A 22,605-nucleotide genomic window follows, 5' to 3' on the forward strand; every position below is an offset into this window, starting at 1 on the left:
ATTCCTTGGGCTCACAAGGACACAATACTGCAGCCCCATGTAAACATGAGATTAGGGCCGCCTAGCCCAGATGTGAAGTCTATGAGCTCAGTGCTAGTAGTCGAGTTAATCATCATTCCTGTCATTTATCAAAAACAAGTTCAATTGTCCATCACTTAAAATGAGTGAAAAGAAACCTTTATTTTTTTCAAAGATGTTACAAGGATGACATTTCAGTGAGAGTATAACAGATGACCAAATAACTAGAATCATAATCAAGCAATTTCCAAGAAGAAAGAAACATCACTTCACTCCAAAGTAAAACCCTGCAGAAGCAAATAATGAAAATAAATGATACTAGGATGACACGAGCTATGGGGGGAGAAAGAGGACAAATCTAGACTATTTTGTTTCCTAATTGAAGGTTCTTGGCATTCCAAAATCCCTGTAACCCATGAGACACTCAAGAGTGGGGTTTTGTTTGAACGATATTTGAAGATGAGCAAAGATCAGTTACCATTTGTAGTGGACCAATATTTAATCTACTTGAACTCATTTCATACCCTAACCATTTAGTTGTATTGCAGCAGCAGTTTATTTTCTCTTCAAGAGTTCCCCTTTTGAAACATTAGGCTAATTTCATAAAGATACATGAATGTTTAGTGATGAAACCTGATAATTGAGGTGTACTAACGAACAGCACATGCACAGGTTGTCAAATAGGGAACGCTGTCAGAAATAACACATTTTCAAAATGTATTTGGAGGGATGTGGTTAATGTCTAGAAGATATGGATAGGTAAACACATTTAGTCAGAATGGGTAACATCTTAAAATGTCTTTCCACAGGTGTTCATAACAGAAAATGTTTAACCACATTAGCATACGACAATGACTTCTGAAAATCATAGCCTAACACGACTCAGCAAAATGACATAAAAATTGTCAGATGACACTATCACACATGGAATGGAGGGTACCGTAATGAATCACGAGTGATGGTTACATACAATTCAGAATTACAGAATGAAAGATTTCAGACCTAAAACTCAACATAGCAGGGAAGTGACAAGTAGGATTATCACAAAATACAACTTTTACACGTGAGAAATTTTACCATCAATGATACAAATTACAGTGCCTTCAGAAAGTAATCACATTTTGTTGTGTTAGAGCCTGAATTGAAAATATTAAAATTGAGATTGTGCCACTGGCCTACATACAATTCCCCATAATGTCAAAGTGGATTTACTTAATTTTTTAAATACAAAATAATAAAAAATGAAAAGCTGAAATGTCTTGAGTAAACAAGTATTCAACCCCTTTTTTACGGCAAGACTAAATAAGTTCAGGAGTAAAAATCACTGTGTGCAATAATAGTGTTTATCATCTCTGTACCCCACACATACAGATCATTGTAAGGGCTCTCAGTCAAGCAGTGAATTTCAAGCGCAGATTCAACCATAAAGACCAGGGGAGGTTTTCCAATGCCTCGCAAAGAAGGGCAACTATTGGTAGATGGGTCAAAAAATTAAATAAGCAGAAATAGAATATCCCTTTGAGCATGGTGAAGTTAATAATTACACGCTTTGGATGGTGTATCAATACACCCAGTCACTACAAAGATGCAGGCGTCCTTCCTAACTCAGATGCCGGAGAGTAAGGAAACCATTCAGGGATTTCAACGTGAGACCAATGGTGACTTTAAACAGTTAAGAGTTTAATGGCTGTGAAATCCATCCTCAGGTCAACATTGTAGTTACACACAATACTAACCTAAATGACAGTTTTTTTTTTTTTTTTTTTTTACCTGTACAGAATTAAAAATATCACAAAACATGCATCCTGTTTGCAATAAGGCACTAAAGTAAAACTGCAAAAAAGTGTGTTAAAGAAATTAACTTTGTCCCGAATACAAAGCGTTGTGTTTGGGGCAAATCCAATACAACACATTACTGAGTACCACTCTCCATATGTTCAAGCATGGTGGTGGCTGCGTTATGTTATGGGTATGCTTGTCATCAGCAAAGATTAGGGAAGTTTTTGGGGGGATAATTTACAATATAGTTAAGAACATGCAAAATCAAAGAGGAAAACCTGGTTCAGTCTTCTTTCCAACAGACACTGGGAGACGAATTCACCTTCCAGCAGGACAATAACCTAAAATACAAGGCCAAATATACACTGGGGTTTGCTTACCAAGATGACATTGAATGTTTGACTTTGAATCAGCTTAACAATCTATGACAAGACTTGAAAATGGCTGTCTGTCAAGTTGGTTGTTGATCATTGCTAGAGGTTGAGAATTTTAGAAGTAATGTACAAATATTGTACAATTCAAGTTAGTCCTAAATATTTCTAAAACTAAAAACATTGTATTTGGGACACTAAACATCAACTAAATCTTGTAATGAATAATGTGGAATTTTATCAAGTTGAGGAGACTAAACTGCTTGGAGTAACCCTGGATTGTAAACTGTCATGGTCAAAACATGTTGATGCAACGGTACCTAAGATGGGGAGATGTCTGTCTTCTTAACTATCAACAAGGCAGGTCCTACAGACCCTAGTTGTGTCTCACCTGGACTACTGTCAAGTCGTGTGGTCAGGTGCCACAAAGAAGGATTTACAATTGGCTCAGAACAGTGCAGCATGGGTGGCCCTTAAATGTACACAGAGAGCTAACAATAATATGCATGTCAATCTCTCATGGCTCAAAGTTGGAAAGATTTAGTCAATCACTATTTGTTTTTGTAAGAAGTATTGACATGCTGAATGCACACCCATGCATATCCCACAAGACATGCAACCAGAGGTCTCTTCACAATCCCAAAATCCATAGAGCCATGACTACATGGAACTCTATTCCACATCAGGTAACTGATGCAAGCAGTAGAATCAGATTTAAAAAACAGAAAAATACACCTTATGGAACAGTGGGGACTGTACACATGGATGTTGTATTGTAGATATATGTTAGTAGAGTAGTGGCCTGAGGGCACACATTTAATGTGTTGTGAAAAGTGTTATGAAATGTTATGTAATATTTTAAATTGTATTTTACTGTTTCTGGACCCCAGGAAGAGTAGCCTCTACCTTGGCAGGAACTGATGGGGATCCTTAATAAATACAACTAAATGGAATAAGAGGTATGAATACTTTCTGAAGGCACTGTGCATCAATGATTCTCCATGTGACAGGGTAGTAGGTCTACTACATGTTTGAAGATTTATGTATTGGTAGTTTTATCAAAATTAAAAAGGACATTCAAAAGGGGAAAGTAAAATTTCAACTTCAACCGGAAAAAAGTGTTCTCGCAATCTACCAAATACATTTTTGGGGGGGGGGGGGGGGGGGGGTAGGCTTGAAAACACAACCCTAGGCAACACAGTGACTAGGATCTGGTTTAAAGTATGGACTCTTGGCATAATGGAACTACGTCACTACTTTATCCACTTAGATAAAATACAAAAAAGTATCTAGAGATCACAGAAGTTATTTTTAATGAGTGCATTTAGCAAGTGGCTAGTTTGCATAAACTACCTTCAATAAAACCCCTGCAAAAGTTTTGCCTACAAACTTTAGTTTAGAATCGCAACGTTCTGGCATGTCTGCCTCGTTGTTTGTTGGGAGAGTCCCTGGAAAATATTTTTTCCCTTACACTACATTACCAAATGTATGTGGACACCTGCTCATCATTCAAAAAATCATGGGCATTAATATGGAGTTGGTCCCCCCCTTTGCTGCTATAACAGCCTACTCTCTTCTGGAAAGGTTTCCTTGGAACATTACTGCGGGCGGGGACTTGCTTCCATTCAGCCACAATAGCATAGTGAGGTCCGGCACTGATGTTGGGCGTTTAGGCCTGGCTCGCAGTTGGCGTTCCAATTCATCCCAAAGGTGTTCGATGGGGTTGAGGTCAGGCCTCTGTGCAGGCCAGTCAAGTTCTTCCACACTGATGGACAAACTATTTCTGAATGGACCTCGTATTGTGCAAGGGGGAATTGTCATGCTGTTGCCACGAAGTTGGAAGTCCAGAATCATCTAGAATGTCATTGTACTAAGGGGCCTAGTTGAAACCATGAAAAACAGCCCAACCATTATTTTTCCTCTACCAAACTTTACAGTTGGCACTATGCATTGGGGCAGGTAGCTTTCTCCTGGCATTCGCCAAACCCAGATTCTTCCGTCGGACTGCCAGATGGTGAAGCGTGATTCATCATTCCAGAGAACGCATTTCCACTACTCCAGAGTCCAATGACAGCGAGCTTTACACCACTCCAGCCAACGCTTGGCATTGCGCATGGTGATCTTAGGCTTGTGAGCGGTTGCTCGGCCATGGAAACCCATTTCATTAAGCTCCCGACGAACAGTTCTTGCGCTGATGTTGCTTCCAGGGGTTGTTTGGAACTATGTGTTGCAACCGAGGACAGACTAATTTTACAAGCTACGCCCTTCAGCACTCAGCGGTCCCGTTCTGTGAGCTTGTGTGGCCTACCACTTTGCGGCTGAGTCGTTGTTACTCCTAGACGTTTCCACTTCACAATAACAGCATTTACAATTGACTGGGGAAGCTCTAGCAGGGCAGGAATTTGACAAACTGACTTGTTGGAAAGGTGGCATCCTATGACAGTGCCACATTGAAATTCACTTAGCATTTCAGTAAGGTCATTCTATTGCCAATGTTTGTCTATGGAGATTGCATGGCTGTGTACTCTATTGTATATACCCCTCAGTAACAGATGGGGCTGAAATAGCCGAATCCACTCATTTGAATCGGTGTCCACAGACTGCTGGAAATATAGTGTAGGTAGTGACAGTTCCTCTATGCTAAAAGAGTCCATCATCGGGGGCGTTCCTGTGCCCAGGCGTTGATGGCATTTAAAGCTAACCACACATGTTATAGCAATCTGTCAGTTAATGACATAGTTGATGACAGGGCACGCAACCACTGATTGCACGTATCAATGTCTGACCAGGGGAACACGAGAATAGAAACCAGACCCTAGTCACGTTCCCCTGCTCAGACATTGCATGCATCAACCATTGGTTGCATGGCACGTCCTCGACTATGTCGTCAGGGACGAGATTGCTATCTATCTATCTGTATATAACGATCTGGCCTGCATCAGCAAAGGAACGTACCCACTGGTTTGCCTAGGGTCAGGTTTGAGACTAGATCTGTGGTGGGGGCTACACAAATCTACACCATAACCTTTCATGGGCACTAAATATAAAAGTAGCTACAACACCAACATACAAATATTTATTCTCATGCTCTGCCACATACTGACAGAAATGCCTCCCTTCGGTCAACAAACTCATCAAGGTATGGTCAGAAATTATGTATTTATATTTTTAAGTGAGTTCATAACCTTCATTCAGTTATCATTTTCACATGGGCCAATGACAGCCAGTACTGAATACCTACATTTAGCAGTTGCCAGAGGCTTCTAACCTTCCTCAGTAGTCAGGTCCAGACTTCCACTTGTGAATACTGCGGAGTCTAATCCCAGTAGTATTCACACTTTTCATTACTATAACCTCTCTGAACATACATTCTTGTTCCCTTGCAACACCTCTTATGAGTTGTTGACCAACAAAGTAAAACATGATTTAATACATAATTTCATGTTTAAACTTGGGTCTCTAGGGATAACTTCTCTGCTTAATGTGGATTAATCAATTAGCCATGTAGCCATGCAAATGATATGTGCATTCTACAAGTGCTTTCTTTGTGGCATTTCATGTCTGTGAAGCTGTGACTAATTTTAAAGTAATAATTTGGAGGTCATTTTAAAGAGCAAGTGAGGACTGCTTTTTCGATTACAATAAATTGGTTATGGTATTCTTTTTACTCTCCTTTTTGTACTACAGATAGACTTAAGAAAAAAACAAAAACCTGTCTCGCAAACTACAGATCTTTCAAGTCCACCACTTCAGATCTCGAGACAATAATGTTTCCTTTAATTGTTTCAAGAGCCATTCCACCACTTATCCTTCAGAAAGACCAGAGCGGAAAGCCAGTGAAATTCACCAGCTTTCAAAACCTCTGCAACAACAGACCTCATGTAGAAAACTTTCCAACTCAAAGTTGAAAAAGATGAATGGTCAGTATTCTTCCGACTCCTGCACCATTTGATTCCGTTTGAGACGTTCAACAAGACCATTCTTGGTCTGCCCAAAACCTCTCACCTCTCGCTCAAACATGTTCAAATGCAGAGCATGAGCACGGATCAACTTTGAGGTTAGAAATTTTCCCAAATCGACTGACTGCTTCAAGAGTTTCGGCCCCTTTTTCCCCTCGCTAGCTGGCAGGAGACGGTTTTGTAGAGTGAGGTTGGAGGGTTGTGTGAGAACTCTTCTCAGTCTCTCTGCTCCGAGAACAATGTCCTCAGCCAACTGATGTGACCCCATTGAGGATCCATGACCTTTCACCCCTCGACTCATCATCAAAGGGCTTGTCACTCTGACGCTGCTACCCCAACGTATGCTGCTTCTCCTTTTCTCCGTGTGCGAGCAGCGCCTTCTCTCTCCCTCCTCCTCGCTCTTGTCCTGTCCAGCTCTACCCCCATTTTTCTCTCACTCTTGTGATTGGTTGGTTTCTCTCGGTCTCTCTCCTGTTGCTTTCACACAGTGGTGCTTCAGTTGTAGCAGTGGAAAACGGGTATCCATATGTTCTTTTTTTGATATTACCCAGATTAAAATGGCGACGAACTAAGCTCAGCACAGGCCTAGCTCCTTTTCCCACAACCTAAGAGTCAAATAAAACAAAGATTACTTTTATACCCTGACAAAGACATATAAAATAGCTTCTGGTATCCTATTTACTCCACCTGATATTACTACAGCAACAGTTGGCTTAGCTCATAGAATATAGAGCAAAAAGTTCCAATGTAGTCTCTTACACTCTAGTACTGGGACAGTCCAGTCACACCATGTTGATAAGCTCTTTCCCCTTGGTAGGTGGAGTCTTGGGAGAGGGCCACGTCAATCTGGGACTTGAACTCATCGCCAAGGTAGCTGTCCTGTAAGAAAAACAACAAAGGAGAAGCTTTTAGCCTGCATGTACATGTCTGTCAGAGCAAGAATGTCTGCCATGAGAAACAAATGTAAACGTTCTTCTGCTTTACCTGAGAGAGTTCAGGCTGGGAGAGGCCAGGCTGGCTCATCTGGGAAGGCTGGCTCATGGTGATGTAGCCCTGTGTGAGGGGTCCCTGGGAGAAGGGCTGGGAGCCCAGGTCCTGGCTGGCCTGGCTGCCACTCATGAGGCCGTGCTGCCCGCTGCCCCCGCCGTGGTTCCCCATGCCACGGCTCCGCTGGCGCCCACCTCGCACCCCTCCGCCGCCCGCCTTACCCTTCATACCTCCACCACGGCCTGCTGGGGGGCAGTGGACCTGGCCCAGGTAGCCTGGCGGCGGCATGGGGGGCATGACCAGGTTGAAGGGAATGTTCATGGAGGCCATGGGGCCCGGACCAATCATGCCGATCTGGTCGTGGGTCTGGAAGTACATGTTGGATGAACGTCCTAGAAGAAAAGAAAACATATTGAACAATGGCAAAACAGGCAAAGAGACAAGTTTACAGTTTGACAGTCTCTCACCAGTGCTGCTGCGGTCATACACAGATCCAGGAATAAGAGCCTCCCTTGCATCATACATGGCTGTGCTCATGAAACGGCCCCCCTGAAGAACCCACACATGAAACAAACATTTCAGTAAGTCTAACACACACACACACACACACACACAGTAGCCTATGCACATATTTTTATAATGGTCTACTGGCAAAGTAAAATCATGAAAGTAAACACCACGCACTACATAAAGTTGTACATAATCCAACACACATGGGTTTAGGGGGGGGACGACTCACAGGGTTGATGGCGTTGACCAGCTTGCGGGGCTTGCTGAACTGCATGAGGCTCTCCCTCAGGTTGTTGAGGGGTCCCTCCACCAGAACCTTCTGCTCCTTATAGTAGTTGAGTAGGTGGTTCCACAGAGGCTGCTTAGACAGGGCCTTGGGGTTGCCCACGATGATAACCCCATACCTATACACACACACAAATAGGACATAGTTCCTTAGAAACACTTCCTTCACAGATATAGAAAATATGATGTAAATCATTTCTCTTTGCAGTGTGACAGTGTTTCAGCCCGAGTAATGACATTTTGCTCTGAGGATTTAGAAATTGTTGACATAATTCCAAATACAAATATTAAAATAGTCTTGCAAAACGTGAAAGACAGGATAATGCTGCGATTTTCTTGTTATCTGTTGAGCATCAGGAGACAGAGAGAATGGTCCATGTGTTGTTTACCTGGCCCTGGTGAGAGCCACGTTGAGACGGCGTGGGTCGTTGAGGAAGCCAATGCCCTGGTGCTCGTTGGCTCTGACACAGGACAGGATGATGAAGTCCTTCTCTCTGCCCTGGAACGCATCAACGCTGGCTATCTCCACCTCCTGAGGACAGCCAAGAGACAGGAAAGCAATTAGATAAGCTAACATAGACGCACCATTCCACCATCCATTGGAATGTTTTAAGTGAAGGCCAAACTGGATGAATGATTCCATGAGCACATTACTAAACTGATTTATTTAGATTTATGCACTCCCATTTCAAGCTATAACTATATTTCAAACTTGCTACATTATAGTGAGAATATGACTGACAGACTGGAGTGCTGCAGCGAACAAGATTGGTCACATATTGTAGAGCCAAGCCTGTGTTTTGTACCTGGTAGAGCTTGGTGTGGAGGGAGCCACTGAACTGCATGTACTGCACCAGGTAGGACCTCTGGCCCTCGTAGGGGGTGATGATGCCTATCTGGTCAGGCTTGGCCCCAGCCTTTAGCAGCCTGGTGGTGATCTTCTCCACGTTGGAAGCCTCAGTTCTGTACAGCGGGAGAGAGTGAAGAAAAGCTTATTCACAAAACATACCCTTTTTATGACTGGAGTCATAAATGGTCAGTGTACAAAAGCACTGGAATGACAAATGCTTCAGTTTGTCAAATACCTGTTAAGATAAGAGGTTCCAGAGCTTGCAATTTCTTCTTGGCCCAGGGTCACGTAGAAGAACATGGGCTTGTCTGGTTGTGGCCACTGGAAGTCAAAGCCTTTCTTGATGCGGTCAGCTGTGTAAGTAAAATAAAAATGGGTCAAGAAAAGGAGTTAGTAAAATGTACATTTAGGTGAATCCAGATTTAAGTGTAAATTAAGCCAATGTTGTGTATTACCTTTTTATATGGGTGTTTTACATCTGGTGCAAGCTGAGTAAATATGGCTGTTATAAGGCAATTCATGATTGTTCTGTTTTCTTGTTCCTTAGAGACATGATCTAAACTACCCAAATCAGTTTGTAGACAACAGGGAGCCCATTCTCCTCTTGCTGGACAAGCACATCAGGAGGACAAGCTAACCCTCACCTGTATTTACGAGAATTCTATAGACGGGATGGTTGACAACGTCCAAAAACGATGCGCGTAGGCAGTGTGGTGATTTTGAACGGTTAGATAGCTTTCCATGTGAGAAATCATGGTTGGCCCGTGTCAGCTCGTTGTATCTTGTTATCGATACCATGTCTTGACTCATGTCATGTCTATGCTAGTATGGTTCACTAGTTAGCTAACCAGCAACTGTAACAATCTATTTGAGAGACAAGTGCTCATTGTGCAAATGCATTTACGTTTTCAATAAAAATTTGGAGACTAAATATAGTTTACAACAGTCTATGCCAACCCAGTCTGTTCTGCGCCATAGTTGCGCACGCCTCAGTGTTTGTTGCTAAACAACCAACCCGTGTACACACTGGCCCAGTTCCATTCCTCACAAACTTACCTGCGGTGACTCCGTTCTGCAGGGAGCCCTCGTAGAAGATGTTGGAGGGGAAAGCGCTGAGGGCCGGGTGCATACGGTACTGCACCTGCAGACGGATGGGCCTGATGCCAAGCACCACGAGACGCTCAAACAGGGACTGGGACAGGCCCGCCTTGGCAGCCTTCTTACACATCACTACTGGACCCAGCTGGCAGTGGTCTCCCACCAGGATCAGCTAGAGAGAAAGAGAGAGAAATCATAGATTTAGTACAACTAGAAAGGCTATTCCAATTCAAATCCATTGTTGTGTGGTGTAGGAACTAGTATTGGGCATAGCATTTGAATGTGTTTATTTGCTATATTGTAATTACTTTGCCACCATGACCTATTTATTGCCTTACCTCTCTTATCCAACCTCATTTGCACATGCGCTATATAGATTTTCCTACTGTATGTTTGTTTATTCCATGTGTAACTCTGTGTTGTATGTGTCGAACTGCTTTGCTTTATCTTGGCCATGTCGCAGTTGCAAATGAGAACTTGTTCTCAACTAGCCTACCTGGTTAAATAAAGGTGTTCTCAACTAGCCTACCTGGTTAAATAAAGGTGTTCTCAACTAGCCTACCTGGTTAAATAAAGGTGTTCTCAACTAGCCTACCTGGTTAAATAAAGGTTAAATAAAAAAAATATCACAACTCAGAGAAAGTAGTGCCCGTCTCAGTGTCAAATTCAACCAAGCACAAACATCCGGAGAAAGGTGATAAATGTAACTGCACTTTTCCCTCAGCAACAACCTTTGATAAACATTCTGTATAAGAAAGAGAGAGAAGATGGGACCTGTCATGGAGCGAACTGACTGGACATAATGTATCGTAGAGATTGCCCTGAGACATACCTGCTTGGCCCCCAGTATGACAGGCACCATACACTCTGGCTCAGTGGCCTGGGTGCTCTCATCAATGAGGATGGAGCGGAACTGCATCTTGGCCAGGCGGGGGTCTCCTGCCCCCACACAGGTACAGCAGATCACATCAGCATTCTGTGGAGCAGAGATGGGAGATGTGGTCAGTGATAATCAACCTCAGGGAGTAGTGGAATTATGCCTTTTTAGTACTTTGTGTTAAGGGAGTGTGTGGAAAAGGAGCAGGTGTTACCATAAGTAGTTCCCTCTCGGCGGTGCGCTTCAGGGCCCTGTAGCGCTTCTCGTCCGAGGAGGACAGCTCCCCAGTCTCGTCCTTCAGCTGCTGGAGCTTCTGAAGCTCTGGTATACTGCATACAGATACAACAAAAATACAAACTGAGAAACCAGTACTCTTTAGTGTGGAGAAATTATGTGGCCTATGATGAAAGTTCAGAAAAGCTGCAAGACAGAGAAAATGCCTCTGAACATGAACAGAATCCATGCTTTCAAACTGAGGCAACTCATATTTCCCATAGCCGAGTTCTCTGCCAGGGCGGCAGGTAGCCTAGTGGTTAGAGCGTTGAGCCAGTCACTGAAAGTTTGCTGGATCGAATCCCCGAGCTGACAAGGTTCTGTCGTTCTGCCCCTGAACAAGGCAGTTAACCCACTGTTCCTCGGTAGGCTGTCATTGTAAATAAGAATTTGTTCTTAACCGTCTTGCCTAGTCAAATAAAATAAAATAAAAGTGGAATCGATCCTTTGTCTCCTGAGTTAGCAGGACACCTGATAAGATGAAGACACCATATTCCTCTCTCGATAGCAGTCCCAGGTTACCTGTCCATGTTGCGGATCTGGTTGTGCAGAGCCAGGAAGGACACAGGGGAGTCGATGGCCTCTCTGCTCTTGGCAGACAGCCTCACCACCTTCAGACCTGACATGTGGATCTTCTCAGTCAGCTGGTCCACCGCAATGTTACTGGGAGCACACACCAGCACAGGCCTGAGGACACACACAACTGGTGTTAGGGATGGACAAGAGCGCTTATAAATCCTTTAGGTTGGTCAATTTAGAAAAAATATATATTTTGCAATGATGATCTCTGCCAAGACTAGATTGACTATCAGAGTAGTTACTCTTATAGTGAAAGTTATTTTCTTATAAGTACTGTATATGGTTAAGTGAACACATCTTACCCGTTGCCCTGTCTGGCCAGGTGGTACACTACAGTGGCAGAGGTGACAGTTTTCCCCGTGCCAGGGGGCCCCTGGATGAGACTGAGAGGACGCTGCAGCACAGTCTTCACAGCATATACCTATGTGATGACATTTTAAAATGTCAAACTGTCAGCAAATATCGTTTTAGAAGGGATAACTCAAATCTAATCATAACTTGTGCATATGGTAACACCCACCTGTGAGTGGTTGAGGTCAGGCAGGCCCTGGGCAGTGAAGCGTTTGGGCAGCTGACACTTGATGACCACATCCTCCACCTCGTGACCCAGCAGCTTGTGGTAGATGTACCCGGACACAGAGGTCTCGTCCACAGCAAAGGTCTTCAGGGCACTTTGCATCCTGGAGGAAAGTTTGAAACCGGGTGTAATATTAAGTCCATTGCCAAAAGCAAGCCTAGCTCAACCCATTTGTTGCGTTTCATATGGATTGGTGTCAGGAGGTTCCTACCGGTCAAAGGAGGTGGACTTCCACACAAAGTCAACCTGGAAGTTGTGTGGTACTTCCACAGGGGCCCCAGCACTGCTCCTCAGCTCAATGGCTATCTCATCGCCATAGTCTATTATCACAGGATTAAGGACTACACGCCACATAACACCTATTCCTTCCAGAGACTAATGCTATCAATGTGGTCAGAGAGACAATCATTCCCAAACTCATTTTGGAATTTGAATCAAATGAGTAACGAAGAGTCAAAGGTAACATAAGAGCATAATGATTTTTAACAAAGGATACTGTCTGGGACTTTGATGACATGTCCAATGCCTTTCCAGAGTGGGGCAAGGTCTCCCTTGTACCTCAGGCAAATCTCATCTCCCTGCATCAGGCGCATGTCTTCAGAAATACAGTGAATAGTAGAAAAAGAACAGCAAGGACAAGGGAATTGGCTGATGAAAAGCACAATTTAGAATCCATAGAGTTTAGGACATTAGTCATACAAACCTAGAATCGCACACACACACATACAGACTCAAGACTAGAAGACACTCCGGCATGCTCATTAGTGAGAACGTGAGGGAGGTTGTGGCCGGAATGGAATGGACATGGAACACTTGTGAACACTGACGTTGATGAACAAAAAATGAATTACCACCTGAGTCCGTCTTGGGAAGGCTGAAATAAGCAATCCGCTTTTTATTGAGTCCCAAGTCCCACCTGACAGTAATATTGTCTTGGGTCTGTGAAACAAACAGACGAGACGGCAATTAATTAACCATCTAAAACCAAACGGTCTTTACAGTGACATCCAAAAGCAGGAGGAGCTAGCCTGAAAACTCCAGCAGAAAACAGTAGAACTTACCTGGGACTCTTTGAGTTTCTTATCGTAGTCAGCCTCCAGTTTGACCAGGGGGCCAAAGATGTTCTGGTACTGGTAGGCATCCTCGTAGCGCAGCAACACGTGCTGAGGCTCCTCGTCCACGCCGGGCTTCTCCAGGTCCTCCAGAGTGGCTGTGGGGTTTTCCTGAAGACACCCAGTCAAACAACAGCCACAGATAAAGAGCACTGCTTACTTTATTTGAGAAATAAAATTCATAATAAAAGCCAGTAGCTCTCCATGACCAAAGTAAAAGGCCACTGTCCTACAGTAAACCACTGGGTTAACTCTTGCTAAATTTACATTTATGTAATTTAGCTGACGCTCTTATCCAGAGCCACTTACAGTAGTGAGTGCATATATTTTCATATTTTTCAGTACTGGTCCCCCGTGGGAATCGAACCTACAGCCCTGGCGTTGCTAGCACCATGCTCTATCAACTGAGCCACACAGGACCATAAGGTAGTTTATGAACCTTCCAGAGCTCCTCAAGCTTGTTTATCTGCTGGGCGGTGATCTGGCGGGCCCGGAGCTGCTCCTGCTCAGAGGGGATCTTAACCAGCCAGGACAGGAAGCAGCGGTCCTGGATCAGCGGCTGCCACTGGGAGCTGTCCCAGTTGATGTCTTTCAGACTGCTCTGACTGGCACATGGCTGCCTGTATTACCAAACACAAACAATACGTCCATCAATGCACCCCACTACAAAATCACTTTGATTCAATGATGAGAGCTATTGGATTATGGGTACAAAAAGGGCCAAGAACATTTTGAAAAATAGGACATCTGATCATTGTGAAACAGAATGGTGCAAAAATGGTTAGTAAACACCATAGACCGGCTTTACCTGCAAAGCAGTACCACCACAGAGTCTGCCTTGGCAGGGATGAACCCCAGGAGGAAGACGTTGCGACAGCCACAGTTGTAGCACTCCAGCACCGTCTCCCCCAAAGGACCATCCTTGTGCAGAGTCACCTCCTTGGACTTGGCTCTGACCAGGTGGTTCACAATGTGGCTGAGAGAGGAAAATATGAACAGATTTAGCAACATTTCTGATAGACATTTATAAAATGTCCTTTGGGACTCATGTGCCTCACATTCTACTTTGTGTGTGTGTATAGTCTTCCACATAGACGCCAACTACATTTAGCTAAGTTGGTTGTTCTTTGGAGCTTACCTGCCAGATGTATTGCCACGTCCATTGCAAAACCACTTCTTGCTGGTGTTGCAATACACCACACAAGCAGGATCGTGAATGCCACAGTAACTTGGGAAAGCAAAACAAGGATAATGTCACAACCGTAAAAACTTTACAGGGAGGAAAACAAATATTTATTATGAACTCTGCAAGACAGCATATCAATCAAAATATATTTATTTACATTACCTGCATGCATGGACTGGGAGGTCTTTAGTATAATAGCTGTCTTCCTCGTCTTCTTCAAAGTTCAACTCTGCAAGAAGTTGACTTGCTTTCACAACAGGGTCATCCCCATTCTGCTGTACTCCATCAGGCCCATTCACCTGGAGAAAACATGGAAATTTCATTTCAATAGCGGCGGGCAAAATAATGTAAATAACCTGGAAATGGACACCACCACAGATAACGTTTTAACTACAAGTGCAACATACAGTTAGTAAACTAACGTTAACGTTAGTTAGCTATCAAATGCACTTGTAGCAAGCTCACAGCAGTTAGCTAACATGCCTGCTATGTAACGCGGGCAGATAATGAATTTAGGAATGCTACACTCAGTGCCATGGCGTTATCAAGAAAATGACAGGCTGCTTGACAATCTTGGTGTCCATCCCACAACGCGTACAAACAGATTAGCTAATACTAGCATGCTAAATTACATGTAAACATGCTGGCTAAGTTAACTGGTTAGCCAGCTACGTGGCCTCTGAGACAGATGCATGTGTTTTCTTTGTACCTATACAGCTAGCTACCAGCGTGCTAGCTGTGCTAACATAGCTGCTTCTGCTAATATAGTTAGCACACTGGCTAGCTATCTCCAAGGTTCCGTATGTACAATACCCTGTATCTTGTTAGCGAGTTTTTATTTGCTAGTTTGAAACCATACAGGCAACAAAAATGACACGAACCTGATTTTCCAACTGACTCTGCGTTTGGCCTGTTTGAGTCTGGCTCGGCAGGGTAAAATCCGTGAACTCATACTCCGAACCCTGGGTATCTGCTCCAAGCAGCTCCGCTTCCTCAGTGTCCAGGAACGTGAGAGTCTGCGAGCTCGGCCCGTACGCCTCAACACTCATTTTCTCCACCAACAGTGATATTTCAGAATGATATTTTAAATTCAATCGCTAACTAAACAAAGTGTAGATATCCCTGCCAAAATTAAACTTAAACAAATATCGAAATACCTAAGCACATGAATAAACTGAGAACACACCGTCTCGTGAGCCTCAACTCCCACTCGAAGTAATGACGTAACACCTTGCACACAGCACAAAATGCAAAGAGCACATCAAAGGTCGTCAAATTTGACAAAAGCTGGATCCCTTCTAGCCATAACCACATTCAAAGTGTCCATGGCATAACGTTTACACAAAAGGGGAATATTTTTCACAATCCTTGATTAGGCCTAGAGTCAGAATGTGTTTATCATGTACAGTAATGTAGAAGATGCTGTTATCCAGAGCAACTTACAGGAGCAGTTACTGTAGGGTTGAATGCCTTGCTCAAGGGGCACACTGACAGATTGTTTTAACCTAGTCGGCTGAGGGAATCAAACCAGCAACCTTTTGGTTAATAACACAACACTCTTAATCGCTTACCCTTTCCTGGTAATATTATGTAAGTAAGATGACATTCATTCAAATTCTTTCCAATTGCAATAGATGTACATGATGAATTCATAGGAAGAAGAGCACATACTACTACAGGTTTACCAATAGTTATTTTACTTGGTATGGCTTAAGCTTATTGGCTTAAATTTTTCTTTCTTTTAGACCATATTCTGAAGTAGAGAATACAGATACCAAAGACAAAATAAAAATGTCCATATCATTATTCATCACATTACAAATATTGATTGTATATGCAATAAATTACCTGAGATAATAACACATGGTTGAAGTACATTAATAAAAAAAAAACATTTTTGTGTCCTTATATTGTACACTATACAATATACTGATATTGTACAATTTCACAACAAATATTAAACACATGATGAGGGGGGCTAGAGATGGTAAAAGAAATGGCACGCTGCGTTGACCATTATGTCAAAGCGAGAGTGATTTGTGAGGGGAATAAGGAACTAAAAAGGGAACTATTTAAAATAGTGAGAAAGAAGCAGGCAGTCAGTCATACAGCTGTCAGGACGATGTGGCTTAAAAGTACTGAATATCCAAAGATGGCTGCATTCCAAACACTTAAAAGACACACCCTCTCCCCTCAAACTTCTGATGACGTCCCATGACGTCTGACGAGTTTACACTTGTAGGGTAAGGGAGGAAGGAATTTGAAATGGACTGCCCTTGCCCGGAAATTCGTCACTCGTTCGTCCCGCGAATATTGTGTTTTTAGCCACCGGTAGCTTGTGGGTGCTTTATATGCGCTACAGTCAATTATGATTGCATGTCTACTTATATTAACTATATAGTTATTAATATACGCTTACTGTATGATAGCTAGCAAATTAATTAGCTAACTAACGTTAGCCTGCCTAGCTGGAACTTCTGAAGAAGGAACATGTTTTATTTATACAATTTCCAAAAAGCTATCCAAACAAAAACATAATTACTTTTACGTGACGCGAATTGATTTATGGGGCGTTTCAAGCCCCGAAGTGAACATAATTGTACACTCGCAAAATCTTATCAAAAACGAGGGCTGAGGGATTTACGTTGCGAACTTCCCTTGCTTTGGCTAATCATTTCGACCGACGACCAAGATGGCCGCAGGGATTACTCCAAGGGCATTGCATAAAGTGAGGATAGTGGACTAGGGTGTGTCCTTTATGAGTTTAAAACGTAGCCAATGGCTCTCATCTACAGCATCATTTATTGGACCATTACAGTGTGTCGTCTTGTGTTGCTGCTATGTTGTTGTTTTAGGCCTCTCTTTATGTAGCGTTGTCTCTCTTGTCGTGATGAGTGTTTTGTCCTATATTTTATTTTTAATCCCATCCTCATCTCCGCAGGAGGTCATTTGGTAGGCTGTCATTGTAAATAAGAATTTGTTCTTAACTGACTTTCCTTGTTAAATAAAGATTAAATACAATTTTAAACAGTTTCTTTGTGAAATACAGTCAAATAACAACACCTAGAGCCATTGATATAATATACGTGTATACCAGAGGAGGCTGGCGTGAGGAGCCATAGGAGGATGGGCTCATTGTAGTGGTTGGAATGGAATCAATGGAACGAGTCAAACACGCTGTTTCCAAGTGTTTGGTACCATTCAATTGATTCCATTCCAACCATTAAAATGAGCCTGTCCTCCTATAGCTCCTCCCACCAGCCTACCCGGATGGATACATCCATTGCTCTGCCTATTCTCATTCATATACTCTCCCTTTCTCTAGTTCAGGGGGAGTGCTGATACCCCACTAAGCAGTAGCTAAAGCGAGGGCTATCAGTTGTATCTCTCCTTAAAGTTAGAATCCTTAGATGCTACATCAATTTTTGGACTTGTGCTATATAACCATTGATTCTTGACGAATACAACGTATGAATGCCTCATGAGCTTAGTTCAAATTTCATACCCCATCAGAACCCATAATATAAACTTGTTGTACTCCAATGTTTGTAAATGTAAACAAACACTGTATAGCCTCAAAACATGGTTAAAACTATCATTTTGAAATCATGGATGGTCAGTCCGTGAATATAGCTCTGTCTATGAATTTGAGAGTGGTTACATTTCTTCCGGCCCATCCCTCAGGTTTTTACTAAAACAGAGGCAGGGTCACCACTTTGATATTGTTTCAATTAAGGATTCCAGCTTTAAGTGCTTTATCTGTCCATTGGGGACAGGAGCAGTGAGTTGAGGACAGAGGTCACCGGAAGTTATTCTTTAGTGAGCATGCTGATGGTGCTGGTGGCTGCAGTGGTGGTGGTCATGGTCATCATCCTCAGATTGACCCACAAGCTCCAGCATCTCCCCCACTACGGCCTTCAAGGCTCTGCCTAGGTCCTGGGCACTGTAGGGCTTCTCTAGTGGAGGAACGTGCACAAACGCTGACCTGCCCTTCCCCAGGTACAGCGACGTGTAGTAGGTGTAGTCACACAGGTATCTGACCGGATCAAAGGTTAAATTAGGGTTAAAGAGACAACAGAAGACATTAGCTTTTATCAAAATCAATGGGTTTGCCATTTAGGTAAATTATATTTCTGAAGTGGCAACTTCAGATTACAAAAGGGACAGACCACCCACATTATTATATAACATCTTATCACTACCAAGAAAGTATGCTACAATTAAAGATCATAGATAGGATACATTTGTAATTTGTGTGAACATTCCCTTTAATGTAGTTTCATTGAAAAAAGTATGAGATCATAAATAGTGGCATGTGACTGGTTGAATGAGAGTAGCGTCGAACACAGCACTCACCGGCCTGCATCCTTTGATACTGACACTGCCACGCCAAGCCTTGAGGAGTTGACCCTCTTGCAGACTAGGTCCATGTCTATGACTGAATCGATGCAGTCAGGACCACCGTCCATGCAACACTGAGAGTCTGGACAGAAGCTGCAGTTGTCCACCCGCTTGTAGCCGTGGTTGTGGCCACATTTCTCCAGGGTGACTGTGGTGGCTATCCCAGAGACCCCGACATGGACCACCAACTGTTGACCCACGGAGAAGAGAATGTGTGTTAAATGTAGCCACTGTTATACCAATAGAGACTCTACATCATATTTTAAACTGTAGCCTAAATGTCATACAGTAAGGGTGCACCTGTCGAACACTATTACTAATGCCTTTTACCATGCAGTAAAAAAAGATATTGTGAGGAACAACACTTGACATTTGCTGTGACTTCCTGTGGCTACCTGTGGCTGATGCTGTTTCCATAGAGATGGCAGTAGACTCTGAACTGCCTGGTACTCCACTGGCACCTCACAGACATATAGGTCCACACTCTGACCCAAGCCCAACCGCTCCAGTTCCTGTACACAGAGGAAACAGGAAGTGTGTAAGGAACCACAAACCCTACTTAATTAGATAAAGCTTCATTGTTCCTTTTGAGTCATTTGTTATGCCTCAAGGTTGTAAAAATCAGTTGCCTTTACACCTGTTGTGATAACACTAATTACTATAGTAACAACATTGCATTCATACATTGTTAAATATGAAAAGTGATTACTTATTCATTATTAAGTCATTAAGCATTTGCCGTTAGACAGAAGTGCTAAAGCAGATCATTCCTTTTTCCACTTGTGTATTAACATGAAACACTTATATCCATTAGTCCCTACTATGCAATGAAGTAATTATTCTTAAATGTCATGTAATGTGATACAATTTTGTGTTACTACTCATGTGGAAATCAACGTAAGGTGTTGCCAATAAGAATAGACCTCTTAATAATGCACCATACAGAACACGCAACAAACTCACTCACCTGCACTGCCACCCAGCTAGCATTCACGGTGTGATCGCCAAAAGGTTCAAACCCTAAAAAAATATGGATGATATTGATAGCCTTTTAAGTCCTCGCCTAGTAACACCAGTATACACCAATGCCACATTACATTTTTATAGCTGCTTATCATTCTACCCCTATCTAAATGAAAGTCACAATAATCTTAGTTCGAAAGTCTAACGGACATCTCAAGTTAAATATTATCTATTACAACAGCTGACATGTATAATCAATTGTAACACAATATATGCAAATGAGTGCATGGGTTTTATAGATGAGATGACACTATACTATAATTTCCATTTAAGTTATATCGGGGGAGAAGAGTAGGTTAAGAATATGCTTCTTGTCAGCACGAATTTAGCCAGCATCATTCTCAATAGTATCACAATAATATCACGACAAGGCAAACATGTACCCATAAATGGCTGAATGGCTACAACGATCCATAAATGGCTACATTATCGCCTCTGACTTGATCTGTCTGTAATAGGTTGGTCTGCCTCAACATTACAATTCATACATTTCAACCTGACAGACAGGCTTTGTGAATGTAAAATGAAGATGCACAATACTGTACAGTAGACGGTCAGTAGTTGTATAGTAGTTGAGGAACAATGTCGTTTTCAAGATGACACAATATACAAGTAATTCCAATCTTTAATAGTTAGGCAACTCATTTTAATCAAAAGTTTATAGAGAACTGACAGCAAACTAAGACAGTATAGGCTACATAAATCACTTACCTGTCACTATAACCGTCCTTTTAGTCGCCATTATTTGTGAGTTATAGTAAATTCTGCAAGAATGTAACGTTAATCTACTCTTTTTCAACCCTGGTGAGTTGAGAATTCCTCCTCGATTCTCTTCCGCTATCTATTCATTATTTTTGCAAGAGCTCGAGCGAGCGTTCTCGGTTTCTTCCAGTCCTTCTACGCTGTTGACAACACTGCTCTATACCTCAATATCCACAGCCACCTATCGCCACCTACTGCAATATAATTCATGCTCAGCGCATGAGCTCATTTATTTGACAAATTCAACCTTTTGTTGAAATTACATAATATAACCGATGTGAAATGTCTAGCTAGTTAGCGGTGTACGCTAGTAGCGTTTAATCGGCGACGTCACTCGCTCTGAGACTGAAGTAGTTGTTTTCCTTAATTCCGTACGGGCCGTGGCTTTTGTGGAGCGAGAGGTAGCTATGCTTCGTGGGTGACCGATATCTATGTGGTTCGAGGTCGGGTTGAGGAATGGAAGCGAATAGTTATATTGATGCTGTTGATCAGGATAAATTAGTTGGGCTCTGCCAAAGATGATCTATTATATTGACAAGATAGCCCAGTGACCACTCTAACAATGGAAATACATGTCCTCAATAGTCCACAGTATGAGTCATAATACCCATGAAGCCTAGCGGTCAAACGGAAATGGTTCCAATAATTTGTCCACCATTCATTTTCACCCATAGGGGATTTTAGAAGCACTTAAAATAAGGGCTGCGTTTCGTGTAGGCTTTCCCCGGAGTGACATTTTGATAACCATGTACAGTTCTCTAGGACAAGGTGACTTTTATCAATATATTCGTCTATATTTACCCCACCATAATGAAATGCTAATTAGCTGCTAATGTGGCTATCATAAAGAACTACAAATGCCATGATGATCTGGACGAGACTGCCGAATCTATAGGCAAAGGTAAGAATCTCTGGATTAACTATCTGTTAGCTAAATTTAGTAATTAATAAATTGGCTACATTTCTTTAAATGCACAATTCTGTTTAGTGCAAGTTTTAAATTGACACAATAACTGTTAGCGAAGGTATCAGCTAGAGATGACATGTAGGAGCTTGCAGGGATTTGTAGTTTTGCATGATGTGTACTTTGGTGCTAATTAGCATTTTTTAATCTGAGAGTTAATAGAGCTGAATATATTACTAAAAGTAACCTTTTCCAAGAGAGATTTATATCGTTATCAAAATGTCACGCCAGGGTAAGCCTACACAAACCTGAGCCCTTATTTTAAGTGTTTCTAAAATCCCCTTTGGGAAAAATTAATGGTGGAAAAATGACTGGAACCATTTCCCTATTTGAACGCTAGGTTTTATGGGTACTATGACTCTTCCACTGTAGGGCTCTATGATTTAAAGGCAGGCGAGATCAAGTGGGACCATTCTAACCAATGAGAGGGCAGATACGCATGTGAACAACAGGCACAACTAAGTCGTTTTTCTCAAAGTTGCCACAATGCCATATGCATCCACTTATATCAGTACATTTGTAACAGCCTAAACATTACTAAACATATTTTATTTTGTTTCTTTACCCCCTTTTTCTCCCCAATTGAGATCCTGTCTCATCGCTGCAACTCCCCTATGGGTTCATGCGTCCTTCAAAACACACCCCTTAACACCTGCCCGCTTAACCCGAAAGCCAACCTCACCAATGTGTCGAAAGGAAACACTGTTCAACTGACAACCAAAGTTAGCCTGCAGGCGCCCAGCCCACCACAAAAGTCTGATGAGCCAAGTAAAGCCTCCACGGCCAAACCCTCCCCTAACCCAGACGATGCTGGGCCAATTCTGTGCCGACACAACCCAGGGTAGAACCCGGGTCTATAGTGACACCTCAAGCACCACGATACCTTCTATTAGATCAAATAAGCCTCATGTAATTTGACACTCTCATAGACCTCCATACAAAAAATGGCTTATCTCATGAGGACAGACTAAATCCGGAGTAAATCCTTTCTCTT

General features: G+C 42.5%; 2 protein-coding genes across 3 annotated transcripts; both read right to left on the reverse strand.

Moving 5' to 3' along the window:
- Positions 1 to 155: 155 nt before the first annotated feature.
- On the reverse strand, positions 156 to 15,703 carry LOC109871959 (regulator of nonsense transcripts 1). Of its 2 annotated transcripts, none has more exons than XM_031807068.1 (23): positions 15,343 to 15,703; positions 14,624 to 14,760; positions 14,414 to 14,503; positions 14,084 to 14,251; positions 13,715 to 13,895; positions 13,225 to 13,386; positions 13,018 to 13,102; positions 12,660 to 12,758; positions 12,375 to 12,483; positions 12,107 to 12,266; positions 11,889 to 12,007; positions 11,530 to 11,694; positions 10,949 to 11,063; positions 10,690 to 10,833; positions 9,816 to 10,029; positions 8,995 to 9,112; positions 8,716 to 8,872; positions 8,299 to 8,441; positions 7,854 to 8,028; positions 7,582 to 7,663; positions 7,112 to 7,506; positions 6,887 to 7,006; positions 156 to 6,732 (listed from the first exon to the last, which is right to left on the reverse strand). In XM_031807068.1, exons 1-22 carry the CDS (start codon positions 15,508 to 15,510, stop codon positions 6,890 to 6,892), a joined length of 3,303 nt encoding a protein of 1,100 aa, XP_031662928.1. In that variant the 5' UTR covers positions 15,511 to 15,703; the 3' UTR covers positions 156 to 6,732; positions 6,887 to 6,889. The 2 variants fall into 2 exon arrangements, with proteins under 2 accessions (XP_031662928.1, XP_020318597.1); XM_020463008.2 differs by having other exon boundaries at positions 13,015 to 13,102.
- Positions 15,704 to 16,142: 439 nt separating this feature from the next.
- LOC109872055 (pyroglutamyl-peptidase 1) lies at positions 16,143 to 21,259 on the reverse strand. Its single transcript, XM_020463142.2, has 5 exons — positions 20,597 to 21,259; positions 19,830 to 19,882; positions 19,258 to 19,374; positions 18,818 to 19,050; positions 16,143 to 18,497 (listed from the first exon to the last, which is right to left on the reverse strand). Exons 1-5 carry the CDS (start codon positions 20,625 to 20,627, stop codon positions 18,278 to 18,280), a joined length of 654 nt encoding a protein of 217 aa, XP_020318731.1. The 5' UTR covers positions 20,628 to 21,259; the 3' UTR covers positions 16,143 to 18,277.
- Between the last annotated feature and the right edge of the window lie 1,346 nt (positions 21,260 to 22,605).

Source organism: Oncorhynchus kisutch, linkage group LG27 (genome assembly GCF_002021735.2).
Source record: "Oncorhynchus kisutch isolate 150728-3 linkage group LG27, Okis_V2, whole genome shotgun sequence".
Lineage (NCBI taxonomy): Eukaryota > Metazoa > Chordata > Actinopteri > Salmoniformes > Salmonidae > Oncorhynchus > Oncorhynchus kisutch.